Source organism: Heloderma suspectum, chromosome 1, assembly GCF_057233095.1.
Source record: "Heloderma suspectum isolate Gila_16-S chromosome 1, 16-S_ref, whole genome shotgun sequence".
NCBI classification, from domain to species: domain Eukaryota; kingdom Metazoa; phylum Chordata; class Lepidosauria; order Squamata; family Helodermatidae; genus Heloderma; species Heloderma suspectum.
The window spans coordinates 186,266,972-186,294,510 of NC_139458.1; the positions used below are offsets into that span (position 1 = coordinate 186,266,972).

The 27,539-nt window shown below is 45.2% G+C and overlaps 1 protein-coding gene across 1 annotated transcript in view; it reads left to right on the forward strand.

The window, feature by feature from the left end:
* MYO3B (myosin IIIB) overlaps positions 1–27,539 on the forward strand; it is a 331,093-nt gene that overhangs the window by 186,186 nt on the left and 117,368 nt on the right. Inside the window, exons 23-25 of the mRNA XM_084805223.1 lie at positions 8,529–8,640; positions 12,650–12,812; positions 18,534–18,614. Of these exons, the coding sequence (XP_084661349.1) occupies positions 8,529–8,640; positions 12,650–12,812; positions 18,534–18,614 (356 nt within the window). The remainder of the gene's footprint in view (positions 1–8,528; positions 8,641–12,649; positions 12,813–18,533; positions 18,615–27,539) is intronic.

Below are 27,539 nucleotides of genomic sequence, written 5' to 3' on the forward strand. Positions count from 1 at the left end.
CATCTCCTCAGGTAAAGGTGCTTCAGTTTCCACTTGAAGATGGCTGCTGGTCTTTTCATGCTCTTTACAATGGTAAGAGATTGACTGACTTGAGGAGTTCTGAGGCAGTTATAGCCTTTGTTTACAAAGACTAGGGTGGTCCTGGAATGGTGATTTCTAGGTACACAAAAGAAAAGGAATTGTATTGTTCCTGCTTGACAGGGGGTGGGTGGGTCTAGGCTTTAGGTGAAGTTTAAACTATTTCTTCTTAAAGACACTTGACATCTCAGGGCTTTCAATAGCCAGACCATAGGTGATATAGTGTTGCTCTGCTTATATTTGGATTTAGAAGAAAGTTGGACATTTAACTATTTCAGGAGCCCCTATGCCAGTTTATAGGGGGTGTGGAAACTCCCTTGTCCATTTCAATAGAGGGTTCTGATAGTAAACTTTCAAGTGCATTTTGTCCTGGTTTTTCCAGATTAGCTGACCTTTCCATGTTGCTCATGAGGGGACACACAAACTAGCAGAATAGTACTTTCCAGCAGCATAGAGACCCCTCTGGAAATTGATTCAATTAGCTAGGTATTATACACTGCACTAACCTTGAATGCCGAGTTTGTACCGCAGTTCTATAGACCTATAAATTTGATTTTATTAGATGGCAATGTAACAGCAGGTTTGGGGGATTCTTTTCTTCTAAGAAAATATATCATTTTGGTCTTCTCGAGTATTTATATTGGCAGAGGAGGAACTCCATGGAAGTAGCCGAAATGTCTTTTTGTTGTCCTTAAAAATGAATTTGATTGGGCACCAAACTATAGTCACATAGTTCTTGCTTGGTATTCTTACAGGGCAGGGTTAAAGGTGAGGGAGCCAAGTTGTGCCTGATTCCATATTTTACGTGTGAGTTTGTTCATCCTTATCTGTAACTTTTTCTGAACTTTGTACAAACCACCCCAGCTAGTCATCCTCACTGGGTTTGGACCTTACAACAACCCCACGCCCTGAGAGGGTAATTATGCTAACTGAGCATAATTGTGACCAGCACACGCAGGGAGGGAAAATAAGCCACCATTGCTTATTTTCCCTCTGTGATCGTGCAAATCCGCCCAGTGAGACTTACTTCCAAGTAAACATGTATAGGATTGCACCGTTAATATATTTTATCTGGTGCCTGTTACGTAGTTCAGCATCATTTACGCAGCTGGGAGCATGTGTAGAATTCAGCTCAACGCAGCTATGTGATTGCAGTACTGCTTCTGTCAGTCCGTCTGCCTGCCTGCCTGCCTGTCTTTCTCTCCTTCCTTTCTCCCATCTCCAAGAGATCAATTCTAGATGGTAAGAATATGAATATGAGTTTTGTAAGTAGGAACAGCAAATACAGAAAATTAAAAAAACACACACAGTAGGATGTTTTCTCTAGAATCCTATTATCAGGAGCAGTCGATTTGTTACTGATTAGGTCCTTATTCCCTATTTCATTTTGGAGAAAGTGGAGGCACTCAGATTTGCATTCCCCCCCCCCCTTTATTTGTTAATGCTAATGGGACTCATACAAGTGCATCAAGACAAGACCCATAGCTTTGATCTTGGCTTAAATTTTCCTGGCTTATGAAATCTCTCAGAAGGGCCATTTATTACAGAACAGAGTGCCTACCTCGGGCTGAATTACACTATTCATATGCAAGCAAGTACGTTAAGAGAACATTTACATGACAAGTTCATGCAACTCTTGTGGGGAAAAAGCAATGCAACCACTGCGAGCTGTGACAGCCTCAAGATTTGGGGGAGGGGAAGAAACTTAGGGTGGCATTCTTAGCACTGGGACTATAGGCAAGCTGGTGCCATCAAAACCATACTCTGTTGACTGCAAAATATGTATTTGTTATTATACTCTCTTGTATAAGAGAATACAGTAACAAATTGTTGTATTCAAATCCAAGCAAAGTGTTGTTTTACCTTTAACTGTTTCTGTTTATTCTGAAGTATTCTTTTCTTGATGCTTATTTGTTAAAGTATATTCTAAATAGCATTCTAGATAACAGAGATGGTGTTATTTATTTAAGAAATTAATTTAACCTTCCTAAAATAAAGAATATTTTTCAAAAATCTGTATTATTATTATTATTATTATTAGGATACTGTGGAGTTACAGTGTCTGTTCTTTCAAGATCTCTGGAATTGGAGTGGCAGGAAATAAGGAACATTGATTATGTTCTATGTAACAATGAAGTTCTTTGAAAAGAAAGGACATCTGTCGTAATGGAATTGCTCATGCTAGCTGCTAAATACTAATACTTACAGCACTTTTTCAGTGTTTGGTTAAGTTGGCCTTGACCTGGTTCACACATAAGGTGAAGCCACTATGGGTGAATTTCTCTGTGGCATTTCTTGTTGTTGTGATGGCTGCCATTTTGAATATTCAGGACATGGTGGGGGCATGTTGTAGCTTCTTGTTTCATGTGAACCCAGCAAGGGTGGGTTCTTGGGGTGGTTGAGAAGTCACCCAGAACCCATGGGCTGTTTTAGGCTTGTGGGTGGTTTGTCAACCACCCCAACAGCCCACCCTTGCCAGGTTCACATGTAATGAGAAGCTGCGGTGCCCCCCTGCCATGCCCCAAACATTCAAAATGGCAGTGGTGGCCACAACTAGAAGCCAAGCAGGGAAATTCGCCCACAATGACTTCTCGTTACATGTGAAGTGGGCCACAGTGTCCGACTTTATAGAGGACAGTCCTCTATTCAGAGCCAGCCTAACCATTAGGCAGAGCGAGGCAATCGGCCATTTACGCAGCATCAGACAGCAGGTGGCTCCTCCTCTCCATAGTCATGGAAGGAAGGAGTGAAATTCAGACACAATGAAGAGCAAGCAGTACTCAGATCTGTGATGTCTCCACTGTATAGAGCTCCAGTGAAAGGCAGAAGGAACGCTGCCCTCATGATGCCTGTAAAGATGCTGGGGATGATGGTAATCTTCTTTACCTGGCCTAAAGAGAAAGCTGTGGATGAGGGTGGAGGATAGACCAGTGTGGTTCTGCGAAGATATTTTCGTGGGGGGAGTTGGGGGAGGCTTGCAGACACCGCTCTGCTCCACAAGGAATGTTACGCCACGCTATTCACAAATTATTATTCTCTTAAACTTCAATCCTATGCACAAATACTTGGAATTACACTCCCTTGAACTCTGTGGGAGTTATGTTTAACTAACATGCATAGGGCCCAGTTATAAACGTGTCATTGTCTGTTGCATTCTTATTCTGAAAAACACCCAATAAGCTGCTATTGTTTCTTCCTTTCTTTTTAAAATTGTTTTGCCTTCACATGGGGAATTTCCAGCTTTTCCCTTTCATGTTACCTTTTATGAAAACATGCTAATCCTATGGCTGTTCAGAGTAGGTCTCATGCTAACCAGGGAATTCTATGCTTTGGGTGATTCATTTTAAGTTTGATTGTTCTTCTACCAAATAAAGTTCCTTGTGGATTATAGCCTGATGCAGAAAGAGGACTGTAGCCCGAGGGAGGGAGGGAAAGACAGAGCTTCATAGCTGGGTGCTGGGTGACATACTATCGTATTGCAAAAATAACAAAGGATTGTATCTAATGTTAGTCTAACTGAAGTCCCATTCATTTCAGTGGGCCTACTGTAAGTAGGACTAACATGGGATACAACCCAAAGAGCTCTGTGGCATCTTCAAAGCTAATATGTTTATTGTAGCATAAGCTTTCGTGGACTAGAGGCTATTTCATCAAAAGCATGATTTAGGAAGCTTATATACATAAACACACACATGGAGAGAAAAAAACGTCAACAGTGTTGGGGCCAAAAGGTTATGAAAGTGCAAGCCTTCTTCACACATTACTTGTGTGAAGGGGTAGTGAGTAGAAAGGATCTCCAGGGCCACACCTGTAGCCCCGCCCCTGATGAAGTGTGAGTCCAATTACCTAGGGAAGTGGTGGGCTCTCCCACACTGGAGGCGTTCAAGACGAGGCTGGACAGCCATCTGTCAGGGATGCTCTGACTTGGATTCCTGCACTGAGCAGGGGGTTGGACTTGATGGCCTTGTAGGCCCCTTCTATGATTCTATCCTTCAAGTCCTGCTTGTACCACCCACATATTTGCATGGACCATGGAGGCAGAGAAGCCAATCCACATAGACGTCTACGTGGGTGGGCTTCCCCAGACCTTGGAACCCTGTGTGATCAGGGTTCTAGAACCCAGGGAAGCATTTCTGCAGAGAGGTCTGCGTGTGACCATGTCTTTCCCCCAGATGTCTATGGAAGCATGTGGACAGTGGGTATGGGGCCAGGGGGAGCTTTGTATTTCAGGAGCTATGAGTGTCCCCCCACTCCCTTTCTAAACAAATTACCCCTTTACTCATGCAGAGGCTACAGTTTGTGATATTTCTACACAAAGTTGAAATGCTGTCTATTACAGGCTAACATGGACTGACTGCCCCATGTAGAATCCATCTTATTGCAATTATATGCCATCTCGTGGAAGAATATAGAGATGGAAATTGCTGCAACATAAAGTTATTTAGCTTGTACAGTATGCTATGCAGATGTGTTGAAATTGTACCTAAACATGATAGTAGCACGTGTAGAGGAATGAGTTCAAATTAGTATTTTACTCTTGACTAGCAAGAAAGCCAAAGAGATCTGTGGCACCTTACAAGTTGTGGGCATGATCCGCCAAAGTTAAACGTTTCCAGTGCAATGCTATATGTATTTACTCAGACATCCCACTACATCCAATGGGGCTTACTCCCAAGTAAGTGTATTTAGGATTTCAGCCTTAAGTTCCTTTCATTTTGGTGGAAGAGAATCAAGCATATTTTGAACTCTCCCATGACATAATTGGGACTTAAAATGCTTTATTTCGGTTGAGTTGCAGTTTAACTATTTTTTAAATTAGCTTTGTATGCAAAACAAAAACAACACACTTCATTCAATACTTGAAGTGGATAGAGAAGGTGGTGACAGACGTTTACAAGTACATTTCAAATAAATCTCAAAAGTAAATTTCAAAACAGTGCCTTTAGGAAATGATCAAGTTTCATCCCTATTCCAAATATAAAAGAGTTTAATTAAAGGTTTCCTATACCTTTGACCTCTTCTTCTTCCCCAACCCTTCCTTGCCTGTAGATATTCCCCCTCACCCTACACTTTCAGCTTCCTCCTTACAGATCACAGTTACCCAGTTCTTGTGACATGCAGGGCTCATCAGGGGTTGTTTAACCTACAATGAGCGGTGGCACATGCCAGGCAACATTTTGAATATGCAACCCCTGATTGGGACAATTGGGGGGATTGCCGTGTTGTGCGAGCCCAGCCACTGTGGGTTATTTGAGGGTTAAACAACCCTCACATAACCCTCGGTAGTTTTTAGTGTAAACTAATTGTATCCTTGACACAGCACTGACAGAATCTCAGTCTCAGCCATCTTTCAGTGTCAGTATATGCTAGAGAGACTGCTAGCAACTGGATACAGATGGAATCAGCTTGGAGGATCCAGCAAACTCTCCCTGCTTGGGGAAAAAATCACAAGTGCTGCTAATCTTGGAATGGTTCAAACAAAATCTGGGACATTGCTTTATGAATTTCTGAGAAGTTATTTTAAGAGTCATCAATTGATAAGTGGGTTGAGAAATGCTCTTTATTGGTTATATTTTAGAATAGATTTATTTGTTTGTTTATTACATTTCTATACTACCCAATAGCCGAAGCTGTCTGGGTGGTTCACAACAATTAAAACTATAACATACAACATGATAAAATATAATATAACAATTTAAAAGTTTAAAAGTTTAAGACTAGAGACTAAAAAACCAAAGTGAAAAATAAAAACCAATGAAACCTAGCAGCAGTGCAAAGATTTTAAATACAGTAACATATTTAAAAACAACAGAAACTAAAGGTGCGTAGTGGCTGGAGCTTGCTGGGAGTTGTAGGACTTTTTTTCTGTCTAAACATGCATAGGATTGCACCCTAAAAGACTTAAATGCCTTAAATGAGAAAAGAAGGTCTTCACCTAGTGCTGAAAAGGCCACAACGTAGGTGTCAGTTGAGCCTCTCTGGGGAGCTCATTCCACAACCAGGGTGCCACAACAGAAAAGCCCCTCTTCTTAGTAGCCACCCACCTCGTTTCCTATGGTGGAGGCTCCTGGAAAAGCACCCGCTGTAGGTGATCTTAGGGTCTAGGCAGGTATATAAGTTTCCAATATAAACTGTGTGTTTTTTAACACTATAAGCTGTGTGTGTCTGTGTGATTGCTGGGCATTTGACAAGGCCCATATCCCAGCAGTGCCTCATTGCCAAGTGCCAACCCCCAGCGCCTCCTAACCATGCTGCTGCTGCTCCTCCTTGCTGTTGCTGTCTGTTCGCCTGCCCCCTCCAAGTGTGAGCAGTGGCAGGAGCAAGGAGAAGGAGCCGCACGGCCCTCTCCCTTTGGGTGGTGGTGATGCAAATTGGGGCTGGAAGGGCATGGCAAGAAAATGTGCAGCTGCAACAGTGTGAGGAGGAAGTGGGGTTGCTAAGGGAACTGATGTGAGCGTGTAGCACACAATCTTCATTATTTATTTATTTATTTATTTATTTTAGTCTCCCCACTGTGCAGAAATTTAAATTTATATTCAGGTTCTGTTGTTTCCAGTGTTTGTTTGTTTGTTTGTTTAACAATATTTGTATACCACTCCATATTTAGAACAGATTTCGGAGAGTTGAACACAAGAGATAAAACAGTAAAAGGATAAAAAAAAAAAAGATTAAAATATCAGATTAAAATAATGCTGTTTTAAAAACAGAATACCAATAAAAACCATGACTGGTCAATTAAGGAAGGCCTCCTGGAACAGTGCTGTTTTCAGGAAGCACCAGAAACAACACAGGGTTGGTGCCTGCCTGACCTCCAGGGGCAGGGAATTCCAAAGAAAGGGGGCCACCACACTGAAGGCTCTTCTCCTGGTGGACTCCAATTGGGCCATAGGTCCATGTGGAACCACCAGGAGCAAGCCCTCTGATGACCTCAGTGACCAGGCAGGTTGGTGAGGGGGAAGGCGCTCTCTCAGGTATCCTGGTCCCAAGTTGTTTAGGGCGTTGTTCACTAGTACTAAAACCTTGAAGCTGGCCCAGTAGAGAATAGGTAGCCAGTGCAGTTCCCCATTATGGATACTGTTGAGTTGTTAAAAATATGGTTAAAGTCAGTGGTGCCCTTTGGCATGCAGAAGACCTCCATCGCCTATTTTGTATCAGCTGTGTTGGTTACCAATTCATTCCTGGGTCCAATTTAAAGTAATGGTGGTAACCTTTAAAAGTCTAAACGGTTTTGGACCAATTCGCTTGAAGCACCACCAGTACTAGTACAAACCTGCCTGGGCCCTAAGATTGGCCTCTGAGGCTCTGCTTGAGGCCCTTGTATTGAGAAGTATTAGATTTAGCACTAGTGACATGGCCTTTTTAGTGGTGGCCAATGTCTATGGAATTTCCTCCCAGACAGGTATGTATGGCATCTACATAGGTTTTTTTTAATTAAAAAAGCAAGCTATGAGGACCTATTTACTCCAAACTGTTTTTAACTGATATTTATGCTTGGTATTTAATTGCTGCTAGTTTTACCTACTGATGCTAGTGTTTTGTTTTGTTTTAAGCAACTCATTACTTGTGTTGTTGGTTTATATATTTTAATCTCATTTTACTCTGATATTGTGTTAGTGTGTATTCTATTGTAATTTTATTGTTTGTAATATGTGGTTATAGATTGTTTTAAGATGTTCTGAGCCTCCGGAGAGGGGTAACCCTGAAATCAATCAATCAATCAATCAATCAGTCAATCAATCAATCAGTCAGTCAGTCAAGGAAGGGCTGTTTTACATTTTGCACTACAGCATTGCTGGAGGAAATTGAATCCCTGTAAGTTGTTCCATTTGGGCAAGTTATTTTGTGGAAGTATGGCTCCTATATTATTATTACTATTTCAGATTTGTGTCCCATCCTTCCTCCAAGGAGCTCAAATTTGCTTCCATGCGGTAGTGAAAGCATGAGGGGATTTAGGTTGCCTTTCTCCAACTTCTAGTGTGTGAAGTTATGGCCTAGAACAGAGCTGTCAAACCTCTTTCAGCCCGAGGGCTGAGTTCCGTTTCAGAGCTCTCAGGGGCGGGTGGCTTCTGATGGTGGGCGGGACTGAAGGCAAAATGAATGGGGCCAAAAATGCAAAATGTACCAGCCTATTTTAGCTTAAAGCCTTACTGCCAGTAACTAAGCCATAGGAGAAGCATTTCAAACTTTTAGAACTGGGGGAAAATGTGCAAAAGCCAGAACAGCACCAACCATTGGCAGTTAGGGAAAGGGTATGCGACAGGGGAAGGGGTAGGGCCATCTGGGGATTGGGACCTGCAGAGGTCCATATTTGGCCTGCAGGCCTGAGGTTCAATAACTCTGGCCTAGAATATTTGCAGGACTTTCTGAATCTAGGTATCTTACTTCTGTGCCCCAGGAAACAAGAATGTTTATTCTCACCTGCTCTGTCTTTGTCCTTTCTGTTTCTGTAGGTATTACTACATTGCTTTCAAGGCACACGAGACTCCTCTTCCCAGCAAAGAAAGCTGCATTGCTATCCTGCAAAAAGCCAAGTTAGACAAGTGGGCTCTTGGGAGAACAAAGGTAGGATCCGTTCTGTTCCACATCTCTTAGAGCAGGAAGTGCAGTCAATGTGATAGCCTTATAATATCTAGCTGTAAAAGAAAACGAAAAGAATCTGTGAACCCTTTCTGTGTTGGAAAGTTGACTATTCTCCTGGTAGATTTCCACAGCATGTGAAACTATTTTCTTCCTGGCCAGCACCACAGCCTTTGGGAAGACATGGACATACACCCTTGCACACACAAAAACGGCATTGTGCATCTCTACCCCAGCCTAAAATCCTGCATTTAAAAGGGGGCTTTCTGCTTCCTTTTTAAATGCAGGATCACGACAGACTCTCTTTACACGTGCTTCTTTTTCCCTCTTTCCCCCTCCTTCTCCCCCACATCTGAGTCATCCATATGTTTCATTGGTCCAGCTCCTCTTCTCACGGCTTTTCCTTTTTAATGGAGGCAACTCAAGTGGAACACAAGTGGGGAAATTTAATAGCTCATTACCTCCAATCTTTTAAACAATGAAATAAGGGTCATTTAGTGGAGGAGACACTATTATAATATATTATAATATATTATATTATGGCCATGTAATGAGAAGACAGGATACCCTGGAGAAGATGCTGATGCTAGGGAAAGTGGAAGGCAAAAGGAAGAGGGGCCGACCAAGGGCAAGATGGATGGATGATATTCTGGAGGTGACGGACTCGACCTTGGGGGAGCTGGGGGTGGCGACGGCCGACTGGAAGCTCTGGCATGGGCTGGTCCATGAAGTCACGAAGAGTCGGAAGCGACTGAACGAATAAACAACAAGTGGAGGAGATGCCCTGCAGGTTCATGACATCATCTAAAGGGCTTGCAAACTTCCATGAGTGAGCAATCTCAATAGCCGGCTAAAAGCTCAATGTGAAGAAGCCCTGTATATTGCAGTCCCTCCAATGTGCCAGCTCTTGGGAATGCACCAGCATCCTTGAGGAATGCTACCTCCTGCTCCTTTTACTACAGAATGTTGAGAAGCAAGGAGGCCTTCTGGGGCAGGGGCCTTTGAAAGAAGGGAAATTCCAACAAGAGCGTTGGCCATGTGGAGTGATGGCTGGTGATTAAAACCGTACCGGGGGCGGGGGGGGCGGGGAAAGCTGAAGTATTATATTCTTAGTGGAGCTTAATGTCACAAGCCAAGAGCTGATTCAAAGGGTAAGCATGACATGTGATCCAGTCCTGATGGGATTGTACCATCTCAGAATGCCCATGAGGGCACTGCGTATTTTAATGAGCCCCCAAATTTGTCAAACCTGCAATATGAGCACATTGGGAAGACTTGGTTTTCTATCCCTAACCAGCTAACTTTGTATGTGCAGGGAGGAGTGAACAGGGAAGGAAAGAGCTTTCAAACAAGTGGTTCTCCTCCAAGTCCTTATCTAATAAGGTGGTATAGAATGTACCATGTACCCTGTTTAGCATCTGGATCATTTCTATGAGCTGTTACAAATGTTCAGGAAAAAAAAGATGTGGACTTTATAAACAAAATCACATGATTGTTTGCTCCCACATGTAAAAAATTCTGCCTGCATATAAAATTGCAGTAACACTGTGAATCAACCCAAAGGCCTAGCTAGTCATACTGTTTCCTACAGAGGCCAACCAGATGCCTCTGGGAAGCCCAGAAGCAGGACATGAAAGCAAAAGCGCCCCTGCCCCACACTCCCTGGTGTTTCTCCCCAGTAGGGATGTACGAACGTCACTTACCTTTTTGAGGATTGATTTGTGGGGGGGGGGAGGCGCTCTGTCCCTCCCCCTGGAATCCTCGAGGGGGGGGAGGCGATCCGGTCCTCCCCCCGGAATCCTGCCTGGCTGGCTCCGCTCTCGGCGGCTCCGCGGAGCAGCTGGCCAGGGCCGTCTGCAGCCGGAGTTCCAGTCACGGACTGGCTGGTGCAGACACAAATGGTGGCTGCTGTAGTGGCCGCTATTTGCGTCCAGCCAGGCTGCCGTGATAGGCTACGTAAGTATTTACGTAGCCTATCACGGCAAGCCAATTAAAAAAAAAAAAACAGCGTATGAAAATGGCGGCAGCTACAGTGGCCGCCATTTGCGTTCCCTATTTTTTGCCGTTTTAGTCTACGTAAATATTTACGTAGGCTATTACGGCGAAAAAAAGGGGAATGCAAATAGCGCCCACTACGCTATTTGCATTCCCCTTTTTTTTCGCCATAATAGCCTACGTAAATATTTACGTAGACTAAAACGGTGAAAAATAGGGAACGCAAATGGAGGCCGCCATAGCCGCTGCCATTTGTGTACGCCCTTTTTGTTTTTTTTAATTGGCTTGCCGTGATAGGCTATGTAAATACTTATGTAGCCTATCACAGCAAAGACCAGGATGCAAATGGCGACCGCGGCAGCCAGTCGAAAGACCAGCTGCCGCCACCAGAGCTGCTGCCGTCCGGAACATCAGCCCCAGGTAAGCCTCGTCCCCGGGGGAATCCGCGGGTGGGGGGGGAGGCCGTTCCGCCACGGATTTCGGGGGACCGAATGCCAGTGCATTTGGCCTCACTGAAATCCGTGGCGGAATTCTCCGCCATCCCTACTCCCCAGTCCCTTCAGCAACTGGCATTCAGAGGACTACTGCCTCTGAACATGGAGGCTCTGTTTTGCTAACATGACCAATACCCATAGAGAGACTTGTCCATTGTATATTTGTCTAATCCCTTTGTAAAACCATCTAAGACTGACCCATGCACATTGCAACATGTTTTAAATAACCTCCAAGCATTCTGAAGACAACTGATTCTCCCGATTCACCCGTTTGTCTTCCTCCTAACTAATCCTCTCATCTTTGAGAAGTTTCCTTTTTGAAGTTAAATGTGACTGTGTGGAACCTTCTGGACATACATGTTGAATCTGACAGCACTGGGGCCAGTTTTCCTGAACTTGCATTATGTACCAGATCCTGGGCATCGCATAGAAAACAAGCACATAAGGGAACGGGCTGGGCTCACCCATCCTCCCAATGTGCTAGTGCCAGCTTTCCATGGGCAGAGGATTATTTTGATGTCGTAGAGCATTCTGAGGTGCAAGCCTCCAACTTGTCTGGCTTACCAAATAGTTCTATACACATAATGATAAATTATCACTTTGTATCCTATTCAGTTAACTCGCCTTTTGTGTATGAGGTCACAGGAACACTTTTTTAAAAAAAGAACAAGGGGTGTCTCCAAAACTCATAATTACGACCCAGTTCAGAATATGTATTTGGCATGCTTGCCATCATGCCACCTGCATTCTGAACTGGGTGCCATTCCATTGATGGGCCTTCTCCAGCTCAAATGACAACCTGAGCTGGAAAAGAGCTCTCCTCCCAGTCCCACCCCTCCACTTACCTGACTGATTGTGGCAACAGCAGGGAGGGCTGGAGGGAGGCCCTCTTGTTCACCCTCCCTCCCTGGCACTTGGAATGCCTCTGTGGCCACATCCAATGCACCAGGGGGCCTGAGAAATGCACTTTCCCCAGAGCACCTAGCATTCTGAGGGTGTCAGGTGTCCTGGAAACGTTTTCCTGGATCCCTAGGATGCTGCTGCAGCAGCATTCTGGGTACCAGGGAGGAAGAGATCTCCCTTCCTGCAGCGCTGCCCCACAGGAGAGGCCGCAGCTGCAAGAGAAGCCCCTGCAGCAGCTTAGGGTCTGTTGGGAGTGGGATTTGGTCCCTCTCATTTGCCCAGTTATGTCATCTGGAGTATGATGCGGTCTGAACTGGGCTCAGAACCGAGCTCAGAAAAACTGAGCTATTTTCCCAACGAGGCTGGGGGAGAAACTGCTCAGTTTGCTGAGCCCAACTCTAAACTGAGCCAGGGAGTAGAACACCTCCTCGCTGTAAAAGAGCTGCTACATTTACAGTGCAACATCCCAATGCTCTTTGGAAAGCTCCCCCAATTTCCGACAGACAGCGTCAGTGGCCCTTTCCTGTCAGTCTCCAGCCTTCCTGAACTCTTGCGTTGTGCTGGTGTGTCAAGTAACATTTGACCCTGTCGTTTCATTTCAGGTTTTCTTGAAGTATTATCATGTCGAACAGTTGAACCTGTTTCTGCGTGAAGTTATAGGCAGGGTGGTGATCCTGCAGGCTTATACCAAAGGATGGCTTGGAGCTCGGAGATACAAGAAACTCAAAGAGGAAAGAACAAACAGTGCCATTGCTATTCAGTCAGGTAAGTGCTCTGAGTTCCCCTATATCATAGACATAGAGTTTCAAGCTGTTAAATTGCATACAAATGGCCTATTCATTTACTTAATAGCTGGATGCGGAATCTTCATAACATGTGGTGGATTCTTTCTTTCTGGTTAACTGATGCCAGCATTACAGAGATTCATTGCTAACTTATCAACTTTGTAATCGCTAATGTCTTTGCTTAAACATTTTTATAGGCTTTGCCTGTAAACAAAGGAAGGGCATTGTTGTTAAGTGTCTCTTCAAGGCTCTGAAGCACACAGTAGAAATGTAACTGTCTTTTGCTTTTCTTTTTCTTAAGAAAAAAATTATCCACATCTGCATCCCAAATGATTTCAGTATCTGGCGGCCTTATTACTAGAGTTGCGTATTGCTTCAGTTTTGCATGCAGAAGGATAACTGTGGGGCCTGTTAGAGTGTCCAACTGAGACCTGATCCTGATGTTTTGACATGAGAAAGTCCCAACAAACTGGCTGCCATTTCCACATGTTGACGTGGCCCAATGAATGCTCTGTCATATAATGAGATAACAACATACCCTGCCCCAGGAAGTGTTACCTTTCAGATGTTTTATAGGATATGGTAGACAATATAGTCTCACCACATGAAAAAGGCACTGCAGAAGCCTCTAATAAGGTGACCATGTGTCCTACATTACAGAGGACAGTCCTCTGTTTGAAGGCCATCAGGGGACAGCCTCCTATTTGAAGACATCCTCTATTTGAAGGGCTGCCCATTGAAGTCCAGTTTAAAGTAGGGATGGATGGTCTCAGCTCTGTCCACACCTGTGGGTTGCTCGCTGAGCTGCCTCGGCCTCGGTGAGTGGCCGACAAGTGCTGTGGGGCTACCTCTCCCAGTAGCAAGCCAAGCCGCAATTATGTGCGAAATAGCAGAGAATAGGGAAATAGGGGGAGAACTGCTCACTTTTCAGTGAAGAAGCTAAAATCCACAATTATCCAGTACAGCATCTGAAGGCTCCCCATGAGAGCACCCTGCCAGCACAATTTCACCCCATTCCAGCAAGCAGTTAGGGAGTTATAGCTCCCATCCCCTTTCACCTTTTCTGGCCATTTCTTCCTTCTCGCAGTGACAGGCTTCCCTGCTGTCAATGTCAGCCTCCCATGATCACGTGATCCTGGTTCCCAGATTGCTACTGAGATAAAGTTCTAATGCACATTTCTGTAATGGCAAAGTAAAGAGTAGAGGGGAAAATCCCTGTTCGCAACTCTGAAAATGTGCACATTCAAAAATGCACAAAAGTGCAAAGCAAAAGAAAAAAGAGGAAAAGAGGTAACTGCTGAATAGGGGAAAATGGGAGGATAGGAGGGAAAATGCTCACTTTCCATGAAAAACAGAACTGCACAGTTATCCAGTACAGTACTTGGAGGGTCACCCTGGGGGCACCCCACCTGAGGGCAATTTCACCCCATTCCAGCAAACTATCAGAGCGTTATAGCTCCCACTCCCTTTTTTCTGTTGTGGCCACTTGTCCGTGAAAAAGCAAAGTCTGCAGCCCTGATACGGTGCAGTTACACATGCATCAGAGAAGTGTCATTTTGTGCATGATCATGGCTCTCTACAGGGATGGGTGCAACACGAGGGCTACTTGTTGAGCCCTCCAGCAGCTCATGTGGAAAGCAGGAGTGGGTGGCCAAGGCAGCTTGGTGAGCAGGGTCCAGAGGGGCGAGCGAGGGGGAGTCCATCGGACCCCCCCCCCATTCCTGGATGCCTGCACCATCCCTAGTTTAAAGATAAAGGGCAGTATCCAGTGGTGTGCTTATGCGCCCCCCCCCCCGATTCTTCTGTGCCCTGCTGATTCCATTGCATAAGCGGCCTCTACCACTTGCACATGGGAATTTAGCACTTCTGGGGGCAACCCGAAATGAGTGGAAATGCTTGTTTCTGGAATGGGGAATGTCAGTGGAGCTCATGTAAGGAAGCTCTGCTGACCTGTCTTGATCCAGAAATGAACGTTTCCACTCATTTTGGAAGTGCTAAATCTCTGTTGCATAAGCAGTGGTCTCGCTTGTGCAATGGAATTGGTGGGATCCACTGCTTCTGGAAGGGAATTGTCAGGGTGGAAAGGAATCAGCAAGAGCATAAGCAACCCCTTGGATTCTATCCAAAGAACCATAAGCAGGGGCCTTGAAGTTGCCCATCAAAAGTTAGCACTTGGACAGCACACTGAGCAGACTCACAGGTCTCTTGACCATGAGGGTGAGATTATCGTATTTCTACTTTAACTGTAATAATTATGTCTAAATTTGCCTCTGTGTATGTAATTTAGCATATGCAAGTTTTATGCAAATCCACATCCTCTTTGAGGGTGAAGCATTTCCTCTTTACCTAAATGGCCACCCTGGCCTTTAAGAGTTCTTTTCATTTTCATTTTACACTGGGGAAAATGCAGTTAGAGAAGTATGCCACTTTTTAGTTGGCCTTGGCCAGCGCTGGTGAACAGTGGAGCTCTGGCCAAAAACTGTGCCCGCAGAGCTTCCTGCTTCTGATAGGGCAGGTACCCTTCCCAGGGTGAAAGGGCCTGGTTCCCTCCAGGGTGGTCTCCTGGGTGGTCTCCTTCTGCACTTGAGAGGGTGCTTGCTGGATTGAAAGCAGTGAGAGAGGTATACATCACTTCCAACCTGAGGTGAGGAGGGCTGGCGGGGGCCTGAGGGCCATCTGGTAGTCAACCCTGCCTTAGCCTCTCTCTGCTCTGCACATTTGTCATATTTCCTCTTTGGCTGAGCTGGGAGGAATGATTTGGTGACAAAGCATTCCTGTTTAAACAGGAACATAGGGCATGCTACAATCGATAGTGCTCTTGAATGGTTTTCATTGTGTCGGTGCCATATCTGTCCTTAAGCGCAGTGCAGACAGATGGGAGTTGGGTGGTTCATGGCATAATGCAGATCTCACGGGCTGGAAATGTATTAGAGAGCCTCTGAAATGGCACTCACATGGTCTGCCCTGTCCTTTGTTGTCTCAAGCTGTAGTTGACACATTTCTCCTATTAAAGCTATCTATTTATTTATTTATTTATTTATTTACTTATTTATTACATTTCTATCCCGCTCTATATCATTAAGATCTCAGAGCAGCATACAGATAAAATCAATGTAAACAGTATAAAACAATAAATAATTTAAACACCTAAAAACATATTAAACTATTAAACAAGCTAAACCCAATTAAAATCTAAAACAATAAAACAGTTAAAACAATGTGCTAGGGAATGCATTTAGCCCTCAAAGGCTCTGATAAAAAGCCATGTTTTTACTTGGTGCTGAAACGAGACCAATGTCTGCGCCAATCGGGCCTGCAAAGGGAGGGCATTCCACAACCAGGATGCCACAGCAGAGAAAGCCCTCTCCCACGTCCCACCACAGTGTATGTCTTGTACTGGTGGGACACAGAGGAGGATCCCTCCAACAGATCTCAGTTCTCGGGCAGGCATACAGGGAGAGGCGCTTCCTCAAACATCGAGGTCCCAAGCTGCTTAGGACTTTAAATGTCATCACCAAAACCTTAAATTCTGACCGGGAGCGTATTGGCAGACAGTGCAATTCCTTTAAAACCAGAGTTATATGGTTTTTATGGGGTGTTCCGGTCAGCAGTCTAGCTGCACTAGCTGCAACTTCCGAGTCGTCTTCAAGGGCAGCCCCATGTAAAGTGCATTGCAGTAGTCTAATCGGGAAGTTACCAGCACGTGTACTACTGTGGCTAGTTTATTACTGTCCAGGAAGGGCCGTAGCTGGCGGATCAGCCAAAGCTGGCCCCAAGTACTCCAGGCCACAGAGTCCACCTGGGGCTCCAGTGACAAGGATGGACCAGTACTCCCAAGCTACATACCTGCTCCTTCAGGGGGAGTGCAACCCCGTCCCGGACAGGTCGCTTACCCAATTCCCAGACTCGGGAATCACCAATCCACAGAGCTTTCGTCTTGTCAGGATTTAGCTTCGGTTTATTGGCCCTCATCCAGCCCATTATAGCCTCCAGGCACTGGTCCAGCACCTTCACTGCCTCAGCCGACTCCGACAAGGAGAAATAGAGCTGAGTATCATCAGCGTACTGGTGACATGCCACCCCCAAACTCCTAATGACCTCTCCCAACAGCTTCATATAGATGTTGAACAGCATGGGCGATAGAATAGAACCCTGTGGCACCCCACAGCTTAAAAGCCATGGGGTAGAACAGGAATCCCCCAATACCACTCTCTGGAATCAGCCCTGCAGGTAGGAGCAGAACCACTGTCGCACAGGCCCCCCAGCTCCCGTCCTGCAATGCTGATCCAGTAAGACACCATGATCATTCGTGTCAAAAGCCGCTGAGAGATCCAGGAAGATCAGCAGGGTAGCACGCCCCCTGTCTCTCACCCAGAGGAGTTCGTCAGTCAGAGCAACCAAGGCCGTTTCAGTGCCATACCCTGGCCTGAAACCAGACTGAAATGGGTCCAGATAATCAGTTTCCTCCAAGGACGTCTGAAGCTGCCCAGCCACCACACGCTCAGGTACCTTGCCCCAAAAGGGGATATTGGCAATGGGGCGATAGTTCTCACACACTGCTGGGTCCAGGGAGGGCCTCTTCAGGAGAGGGCGCACTACAGCCTCTCTCAAGGCGGCAGGAACCACCCCCTGACAGAGCGGAGCATTTACTGCTCCCTGGACCCACCCAGCCAGTCCAGCCCTGCTGGATCATATAAGCCAAGTTGGGCAAGGGGCAGGCTTACATGTGGTGGGCCGGACTGATTCAAGCGTCTTCTCCACATCATCAGGCTGCAACAGCTGAAACTGATCCCAGGAAACAAAACCAGACGGAACACCGGACACCTCCCCAGACTCTGCGATAACTGTGGCGTCAAGTTTGGAGCGAATATGAGCGACTTTCTCCTCGAAGTGCCTAGCAAATTTATCACAGCAGATGACCGAGGGTTCCAATTCCAGTTTGTCTGAGCCTGAGCAAGATCCCAGCAGGCCCTTCACCACTTGGAACAATTCTGCTGGGCGACATTTCGAGGATGAAATAGTAAATGTATAGTAAGATTTTTTTGCCATCCTCACTGCCGCATAATAGGCACAACAAAGAGTCTTTGCTAATCATCAAACATATTCGCTCCAAGACCTGCGCCACCTGCACTCTAGCTGTTGTCCAGCCTGTTTCATTGCCCGTAGATCTTCTGTAAACCAAGGTGAATTATGGGCTCCACAGCACCAGAGTGGGCGCTTGGGATTGCATCCATGGCCCTTCCCATCACACCATTCCATAGTGAGACCAGAGCCTTGACTACTTGTTTTGACTAGGGAGAGTGGGCAAGATAGAAGGTTTGGCACTAAGCTGACCTTTAAAAAAAAAATGGGTTAGCTGATGCTCCGAAAGGCTCAGTGGGTTATTCTGAATTTGCGTATATCCAAACCACTCCGCACATGCAAACAAGCAATGGCCACTGCTTCTCTTCCCTGTGAGGGAGGTGGACAACTTAATCAAAGTGCACCAGCTGCAAGCGAAAGCTGGATAAAGCGTTTGAAGATCCATGGAACTGCTTCGACAGATGGCAGTCATGAGCCAGCCTTTGACTGAACTGTCTGAGATAGCGCTTGGGTGGGACGGGGAAGGAGGGTTGTGGATCAAAACTATGGCACATTTCTGACTCTGTTCACTTTTCCTTTAAGTGAATGTAATTCACAACACATGGCTTTGTATTTTTAGCCTGGAGAGGATATGATGCATGCAGGAAGTTCAAGGATATGAAGAACAGAAGAACTGATGCTGCTATTCATATTCAAGCAGGTAATTAAAACAATATTTTCACAGCTGACACCTATTTTACTGTGGCTAACTTTCATGTCAATATTTGCGTCTGACAGAAATAATGTCCAGCCAAAACAAAAGGCGCTTAAACACACTCGCTTCTGATCACTGGCTTCACTGTGCTGTATGTTAGGTTGCATCCAGACATCTGATGAAAGAGCTCTCTCTGACCAGGATCCAGATGGCCTAACTCATAACGCAACAATGTTTGTTAGTCTTTCAGGAGCTCCAAAGTGCAGTATTGTACCATATTAGTTACCCTTTTGGAAAACACTAAATAATGCTGATGGGTGTTGTCAGGTGAGGAGTATGTGTCTAAACATGGCTGCACTTTCCCCCAACTTGGTGCCCTCCAGATGCTCTATACTACAACTCCCATCATTCCTGACCATTGGCTATGCTGATGGGCTTTGAAGTCCAAATCATCCAAGGGGGCACCAGGTTGGGGAAGACTGCCCTAGCTCATCACCTCTGCCCCATTCAAATCCAGCTATTCTGCACCAAGATTAACTCTTTTTAAAATACCAATTTAAGCTGAGTTAAACCAGGGAAAGCCTTTCACTTAGTGACAGGGCACCTGCTTTGCATGCAGAGGGCCCGGGGGTTCAATCCCAGGTGTCTCCAGTTAAATAGGGATCACAGCAGAACTGGAAAACTCTCAGCTTCGTTTCTGGGGGGGAGGGGGCAAAGAACATGCTTTGCATGAAGAAGGTCCTGAGTTCAATCCCTGGTGTCTCCAGTTAAAAGGACTGGGTAGCAAGTGATGTGAAAAACATCTGACTGAGACCTTGGGGAATAGTGCTAGTCAGAGTAGAGGCCATTGGCCTACTGGACAAATCATCTGACCTGGTACAAGGCTGCTTCCTGTGTTTCTAATTTGAACAATTTGTGTGAGAAAGATACCAGCAACTTTCACTGAAAGTTGACCTGGATATAGGGAAATGTTTCTCTGAGGCTGATGTTGAGAAATATAGGTAAGAGCCTAAGCATTACACCAAATATATTTCACAGAACATAAGTCATTTTGAGGGGAAATCTGCTTTGAATTGGGAGGGGTTAATATGTAGAGCAGAGAAGTGGTGGGGAAGTGCTTAACCCTTTCTCTCACTCCTGCTTCTCTGCTCCAAACTGCCCCACCCCAGCTGCATTTCCCCATAAGAGGTGACAAGCTCATATTTCCTCTCACAAACTTCTGTTTGGAACCATTCAGGGAATGCGATTTGAAACACAAACATTGGAGGCAGGGAAAGGGTTAAGCACCCTCTTTTGCCTCTTGTGTTTCCACACTAAACCACACCCTCTCAAAGCAGCTTTTTAAAAAGTTGTAAGGGTGTTGTTATGCGCATTTGCATATAATGTTTAGTTAGGCCCCATCAGCCAAGAGACCTAAATATTGCATCAGACTTTGGTTGCCATGGTGAGAAACAGAGATGGTATACAGCAGCCTTCCCCAACGTGCTGTCTTTGGGATGTGTTGGCCTACAACTCCCAGCATTCCTGACCATTGGCTAGATTGGCTGGGGCTGATGGGAATTGAAGTCCAACGCATCTGGAGGGTTGCCTCGTTGGAGAGAAAGTAATTCTACTTCTTCTCTGTAGCAGGAGTGACTGGAAACTTCTCCAGTCATACCCAGTGCAGAAAGAGGGTACACTGTCACAGAGAAGAATGTGGCTTCTCAAAACTCTGTTCAAGAAAAAACATTGAAGGGTTTCAAAAGCATTCCTATGGGCTGATTCACACATTACAAGGTACACGTAATGTGTTCTCTGTCCACTTGATTTGAATTCCTGCTGTGGAATTGAAAAGACTCCTTTCTACCCTCTGGGAAGGCTTGCAAAGATTGGCATGTGTATCACTTGCTGCCTGGCACTGAAGGACAGGCTGTGCTGTTCCCAGAGGCACAGGGGGCACAGCTGTTTTTAAAGTTAGATACTGTGGCTGCCAGGCAGGTAATTTGATTGTGTTTTGTTTGGGCAGCAACTCTTCTTCCTCCTCCTCCTCCTCCTCCTCCTCCTCCTCAGCACTATACAAGGCAAGCAATACTTGAAACAATCCCTTTCCATCTCCTTCCAATTCTGGCTGCTGGTGTAGGCTGCTGGTGAAGAACCCAAAATACATGCATTCTGTTCCATGTGTGACATCCTGTGACTGATGTGATAATAGCATGGGAAGTAGCCATTTTAAAATCAAATGGTAGTTCCTAGAAAAGTGGCTTATTATGAAAACAGTATTGGATTATACAAGTGGGGCCTGCAACCAAATATTGAGGTATGGAGCGCTCCTGTACAGGGTTTCAGCCAGCCAGCCATGCTTTTTTCCAGAATACTCCATTCACCCGCCCCTTTTCTGTCCCAACAGTCAGCATTCTGTGGCTACTGACCAAGCTCAGCCATTTTCGGGCTCTTTGGTTTCCCCTCCCTAACATTACTTCTTTTTTTTTTTTTGTACTTCTGCAAACCATGGGATTCCCCCAAGACTGCTGATACCTTCCTCTTGTGTGCAGATGGTGCCACCTAAATAAGGGTCGGCACTTGGAGAATGAATTCGCTATTAGTATGGGATGCATTATGTAGATCATTGTCTTGTCTTGTTCCTGTGAATGGTACAAGTTATATATTAACTCAGATATATGCTTTCTCCTGTCACAGCACAGGGCAACAAATAACCGCAAAGGGCATGGCATTTCCCATACTGTAAAATGGTAGGGACAGCGGGAAGAATCCAAGGGTGTCTAGTCACTAGCACTATTCCCACTGCGCTGGCAGAAACCAACACTTGCGCAACATCAGTAGACCTTGCGTGCAGCGGTTTCCTGTGCAACGTAAATAGCGCTAGCACCAGCCGCTAAACACCACTGAGTTCTTCCCAGTATCTCTAACAGGGTAAAATAATGGAACCTGCAGACTACTGGCGAATGTAAACTTATGATAGATATGTCTATCTACAATGGAACCAATTACCTAGGGAGGTGGTGGGCTGTCCCACACTGGAGGCATTCAAGACAAGGCTGGACAGCCACCTGTCAGGGATGCTCTGACTTGGATTCCTGCACTGAGCAGGGGGTTGGGCTCGATGGCCTTGTAGGCCCCTTCCAACCCTACTATTCTATGAGTCTACATAGGGAACTTTGAAAAACAATTAAGCTTCTCTTGCTAAAGCATTTTTGAAGGTCAGTTTACATATACAATTAGCAGGAAATTCATTTGAAATAACTTTGTTTTGATGTGTGCAACCATGTTCTCCATTCTCAATGGGTTTTGTGTTATTGCCATCTTTAACAGAGAGGAAAAACAACAAATGCCAATATGCAATGTATAAGAAAAGTGTAGGTAAAATTTTCTCAGTGTAGTTTCATTCCAAACAAGGGGCATGGTACTGCCAAAGTTAAGAAAGGTGAAGTTATTTCAACAGAGGAGTTAAGTATACAGTTAAATCTCTCCCAGTTTGGTTGGATCATGCCCATATCTCTGTATCTCTACATTAACATTTCTGGGGACAATATCCAATCCTCCTGCTGCCCTAGCAGGAACGACAATAGGAAAGTAGCGCTTGCTAGTGCAACCCGAGAAACTACCCCAAACTACTGCTTCCAGCATAGGATGAGTCAGCAGGGGGTGCAGAAGGAAACTCTGCTGACTTTCTGGAAGCAGTCGGGTTGGGCTAGCAAGTGCTTCTTTCCCATTGTGCTAGCAGTTGTTCCAGCTAACACAGTGTGTTTAGAGTTGGCAGATTGCCAGCAATGGATAGTGCCCTCTGTTTCCAAAGTATATTCAGCAAGCAATTGCAATGTCTTGGCCATTTTTCTGGGTTTTATTAGGCTACAAATGTATGCTACTATTGGTATATTAACAGTGCTTGGTGCTATAGATATCTCATAACCAGCCAAGTGCTTACAGTGGGGTTGCAAGTTGCAATTAAGGGACAGAGTTTCATTCATAAGAAATATGATCACTATCACATTTAAAGCCGGAGGAATGTTGATTCTCTAAAGTGCCTTGGTTGCATTTGTTACTAAGGCATTCAAACAATCACCTAATTAAAATATGTGTTTCTTTTATATTTTAAAAAAATTAAAAAGTGGGGGAAGAAAGGTGGTCTTGAAATTTAGGAAGCACTCGGCATACACGTTTCTATAGCACAGCTCATATTGAAATTTGTTTTCCTTTCATCTCCTTCCCAGTAAAAGCAGCAGTGCAGCTTATCCCTTTAGCTTCCTCAGAACTTCCTTTCAGAATTCCCGATCTATTACAGCACATTCACATACCAGAAACAAGATGCCTTTTCATGCTGTCAACCTTTTTCATCTGAAATGTAAATGAATTCTTGCCTTGACAGAGATCAAAGGGGGGGGAGGGAGTATTAACCTTATTGGACCCTTCCCTCATCAGAATCTCTTCCAAAGGCTGTGCGGTCGTGTTGTTGGGTGTGTGGGGAGGGGGCAGTCTTCAGTGTTATCTGTGGCCCCTCCTCCAAGCAGTCCCCCTGTCTACAAGTCACCATTTCAAAGGCATTTACATTCCTTTTGTAAATGACCTTATCATTACTTTATACAGTGTGGGGGTAAAAATGATTTGCCTGAATAATTATTCCAGGATCAGCTTACTCGTTTCAATTGTTGGGTGGAGGGGACTTCGTTCAGATTTCAGGATATTCTTTGAGTGGTTTTGACAGCAAGAGATCTTGGCCCAATAAAAAGTACATACACGTGGCTAAGGATTGTGGGGAGAGGGGTGGGCGGGGAAAGAACTCCTCTTGATTTGTTCAGGTTGTTAATTTCCTAGCAAGGCAGCCTTTTGAGGTAGGCTACATTTGCATTTTGAAAATATCAGCAGATGCCTTTCAAATACATGAGCGGCTGGGCTGGGCGTTTTCCATGGGACTAAGCAGTACAGCAGCCGTCGGTAAAATGTGGTAAGAAAAAGCAACAGTGTGTTTAAAAAGAAAACAAAACAGCTTTATTAACTTCCTTGAGGTGCTCCATTGTAATGTCAAAAGGTGGGATATAAATATTGTATTACATTTTTTTCATGAGAAACGCCGGGTCGGATGAATCACAGGTCGGAATTAAGATTGCTGGGAGAATTATCAACAACCTCAGATACGCAGACAATACCACCCTAACGAGTGAACAACAACAACATCCTGCATTGAGCAGGGAGTTGGACTAGATGACCTTCAAGGTTCCTTCCAACTCTGTCATTCTATGTGGATGGTATTGGTTGCCAGTTGGGTACTTTAAACATGGAATGGCAGCTTCAGTTGCATAGACTCTGTGTGTCTATTCCAAGGAACAGACAAATCTGGGACTTAGGTCCACCACTCTGCCACCGAGAGCCATCCAGTTCCAGGGTATTGGTGAAGCTGCAACTAACCTAAGCATAGGATACCATACCATATGTACATTGCCTAAATAATGTGTCTGTTAAGGGAATGGCCCTTGACAGCCGTAATTCCCTGGCATTTTGGCGCATGAGTCAACATGGAAAGCCCGTAACACAAAATGTTAAACTGAAAGGTCTTTTGTATATTAAATTTCATTGCATTTTGAAAAAGCTGTGCCTACAAATACTAAATGCCTTGGACCATTTAGGACAATAGACATCAATCATATTTGCCTTCAAAGAGTCAGTACTGTTTGGAAGATAGGATTTTAAACCCCAAAATTGATTCTGAGGACACGGTGAGAAGAGAAAAGGAGACAGAGATTGGGAAAAGAGATTCTGAGGAAACTGTGAAGAAGGACAGAGGGCCAAACTAAACATTCCTTTAATCATGCATGGCTCAGCCATATAGGATTGTCTCCCCTACTCTCCTGCAGGTGTGCATGGCTCTGATTTGGATTGGGACCATGACGTTTCAGGAGAGGAGGGTTTAAGTTTCCTTCCCCCCTGAAATTCCACCCCCCCAGGAGGGGGGGCTAAAAAGGGGAGAAGTCATTGGAATCTATAGAGACTTCCATCTCCTTTTTACCCCCCCCCCCGTGGGTGGAATTTTGGGATGTAAATGGCGGGGTGGGGGAGCTTAAAGCCTCCTCTCCTGAAGTGCCATGGTTCCAATCCAAATTAGGAAGTAGGGGAGTCTCAGTTTGACTGCTTCCCCTGTGAACCCAAGCTCTAGCATAGGTGCTAATTATAGTCATGTTTTCATGCATGCATTTCATGTTAGATTTTAAAAACAACAACAGCAATCTTTTATTTGTTTTATCACATTTGAAAGCATGGGGGAGGGGAGGCTACAGATTCCCTAATAAAATAGGGTATGTTGGAAACATGCCCCGAGTTTTCATTTCCTTGGATTCCAATGCTCTTCTTACTGCATTGTATAAGATTAAGATTTGAGTGTATAATTCATTCTGTGAGTGAGGAAGGAATTACTGCTTTATATGTCTATTTATTGTTGGGAATAAAGAGGTGCATTTCTTGCTGTCCAGTGATTCCTCATCTCTTTATCTGTTTGTTCCCGCCATAAAAATGATGTGTCTACAACATCATAGCCTACAGCTCATTGGAGCTTTTTTTTTTCCTCCTAGAGAAAATAGGAAGAAAAATGGCCCAGTTTGTTTTTTTTTAAACTTTTGCCTACCAAATTTGAGCCACATTGTGAATAATCTATATACCACAGCACATTTTATACAAGTGCAGAACACGAGGCTCCTGTAGGTAACAATCTTGACTTGCTGTCTATTGAAGCTGAGGGGAAGACGCATTTTATGTCAACATCAATATTGCCAGTATGCAAGGCACATATAACATTTAACCCCAAGTGACTAATAATACAAGAATAATGCCAATTTCAAGCCTACTCTTTTTGTCCCTGTGTCTTAATAGCCTCATCATTAGCAATGTGAAGTTCAGGATCTAATGCATTATTACTGTGGGTCTAAGAATATTATTGAATGCATAAGGTGAAAAGAAAGTGGCAGCTGGTAATCATTCTTCTTCAGTGATGTGAGGATTGTTCCTGGGGCACTAGCGATATGCGTCTGCTAATTTCACACTTCTTGAGCCAAGTGCTTAGTGTCAAAACTAGGAAGAGTCAGTAATGCAAATAGCTGTGATGGATCATCCACCTGATTTCAGCTTTTCCTCCCCTCCCCTCCCCTCCCCTCCCCTCCCCTCCCATCTGACACAAGCAGCATATTCAGTCTACATCTTTGTTGGGAAATGCTTTGCTTCTTTCTAATTCAGGGGTGGGGAACCTGCCCATGACTAGCAAGCCCTTCAGATGTTGCTTGACTGTAAGTCTCATCATTCTTGACCATTGGGCATGTTAGCTAGGACTGATGGGAATTGGAATCCAACAAGGTCTGGAGGGCCACAGCTTCCTCGCCCCTGATCTAAATTCTGCAATGAGTCGAGGTATTCCTGGTGTTCCTGCATGATGTCTTCAAACCTGTGCACATTTGCATGGTTTTGCTGCTTGCATTATTTGTTCAGTAAAATGAAAGTAGGAAGGGTCATAGAACTCTTTTGTCAGCAGCTAGTTTTGCCAGTGGGCTGCTGTGAGAAAGGAGTCTTGGGTGGTGGGACAGGGTTTCAGTCCCTGGCAGGTCCCATTGCTGCAGCTCTCACTTGGTCCTATGGATGGACAAATCAGTCAGTTTCTCTTTCTCCCACATTCCATATTTTAAAGATCTCAACTTCTTTCCATCCTGTTTATGTCGACCAGCAGTGTTGAACCTCTTTCAGCTTGAGGGCCAAATTCCATTTCAGAGAAGCTCTCAGGGGCTGTGTTCCAGTAGGGATGGGCGGATTCCCTACCTGTTCTTCCACTTGGGAATCTGCCCGCAGGGGGAGGAGATCTGTCCCTCCCCCCGGAATCCTCCTTGGCTGGCTCTGCTCCACGGCTATTCCGCGGAGCCGCCGGCTGGCTCCGGAGCGCCAGCGATACGGCCACCATTGCCATATTGCTGGCTGGGCTGACAGACTCCGGACATAAATGGCATAGCAGATGCCATTTGCGGCCGTAAAGCCCTTAGTTTAAGCTAAATGCAGCCATTTATGGGGGAGGGGACTCTGCCTCTGAGGGCCCCCAAAGTGTCGTCACCTCCAGCAACAGGCCAGTAGGGCTCCCGTGAGAAGGAGTGCTCACATGTGAAGAAGAACTCCTCAGGAGAAAGGGACCCCTCATGAGTAGGCCTCTGACCAGAGAGCTCTAATGTGCTGCAGCTGAGCCCTTGGTAGGGCTCAGCAGGCTCTGGTGTTAAAAGCCCTCGGTGTCTGCTTAGCCAGTGCTAGAAACAATGTCTTACTCAGCCTCTATGGCCTTTTATCCTGTTTTGCCTTGTAACTGAACCTCTGTGCTACGGACCTTGAACTTCCACCTGACTTTCCTTTTTGGATTACTTGCTGTACCTGGCTGTCCAGTTGTGTTTTGACCTTGGCTGCTCTTCAGACCTCTCTTTTGGAACGCTCCCTCTTGCTTGGTAGAACTGTGCTTTTTACCATTGCCTGATTATTTACTTGCTTTTGGTTTGCCCCTTAGTTTAACCCGAGCCTGATCCAGCCATAGCAGGACAGGTTGGGGGAAAGGGAGTGGGGGCAGGGCAGGGGATGTGTCCATCTGGGGAACGCTGGAGGGCCAGATTTGGCCCCCAGGCCTGAGGTGCTGCACCCCTAATGTACACATTTGAAATTTTGGCAAATCGTTATTTAAAAAAATAACTAAACGAAATTCTCATCATCCCTACTTCCTCCATTCTTCTCTTAATGCTTCTGGGTTCACAACTGGCAGGGGAGAGGAACAGGCAATATCCCCCCTCAAGAGATCAGATTTCACCTAGGCCCACCAGTTACTGTTCCCTAATGTAAAGTTCAACTTGAAAGACCTAAATGTCCTTTTAAAATCAGTTATGCATTGAGTGTGGATAGAACTGAAGATGACATTACCAAAGCCACAGAGAG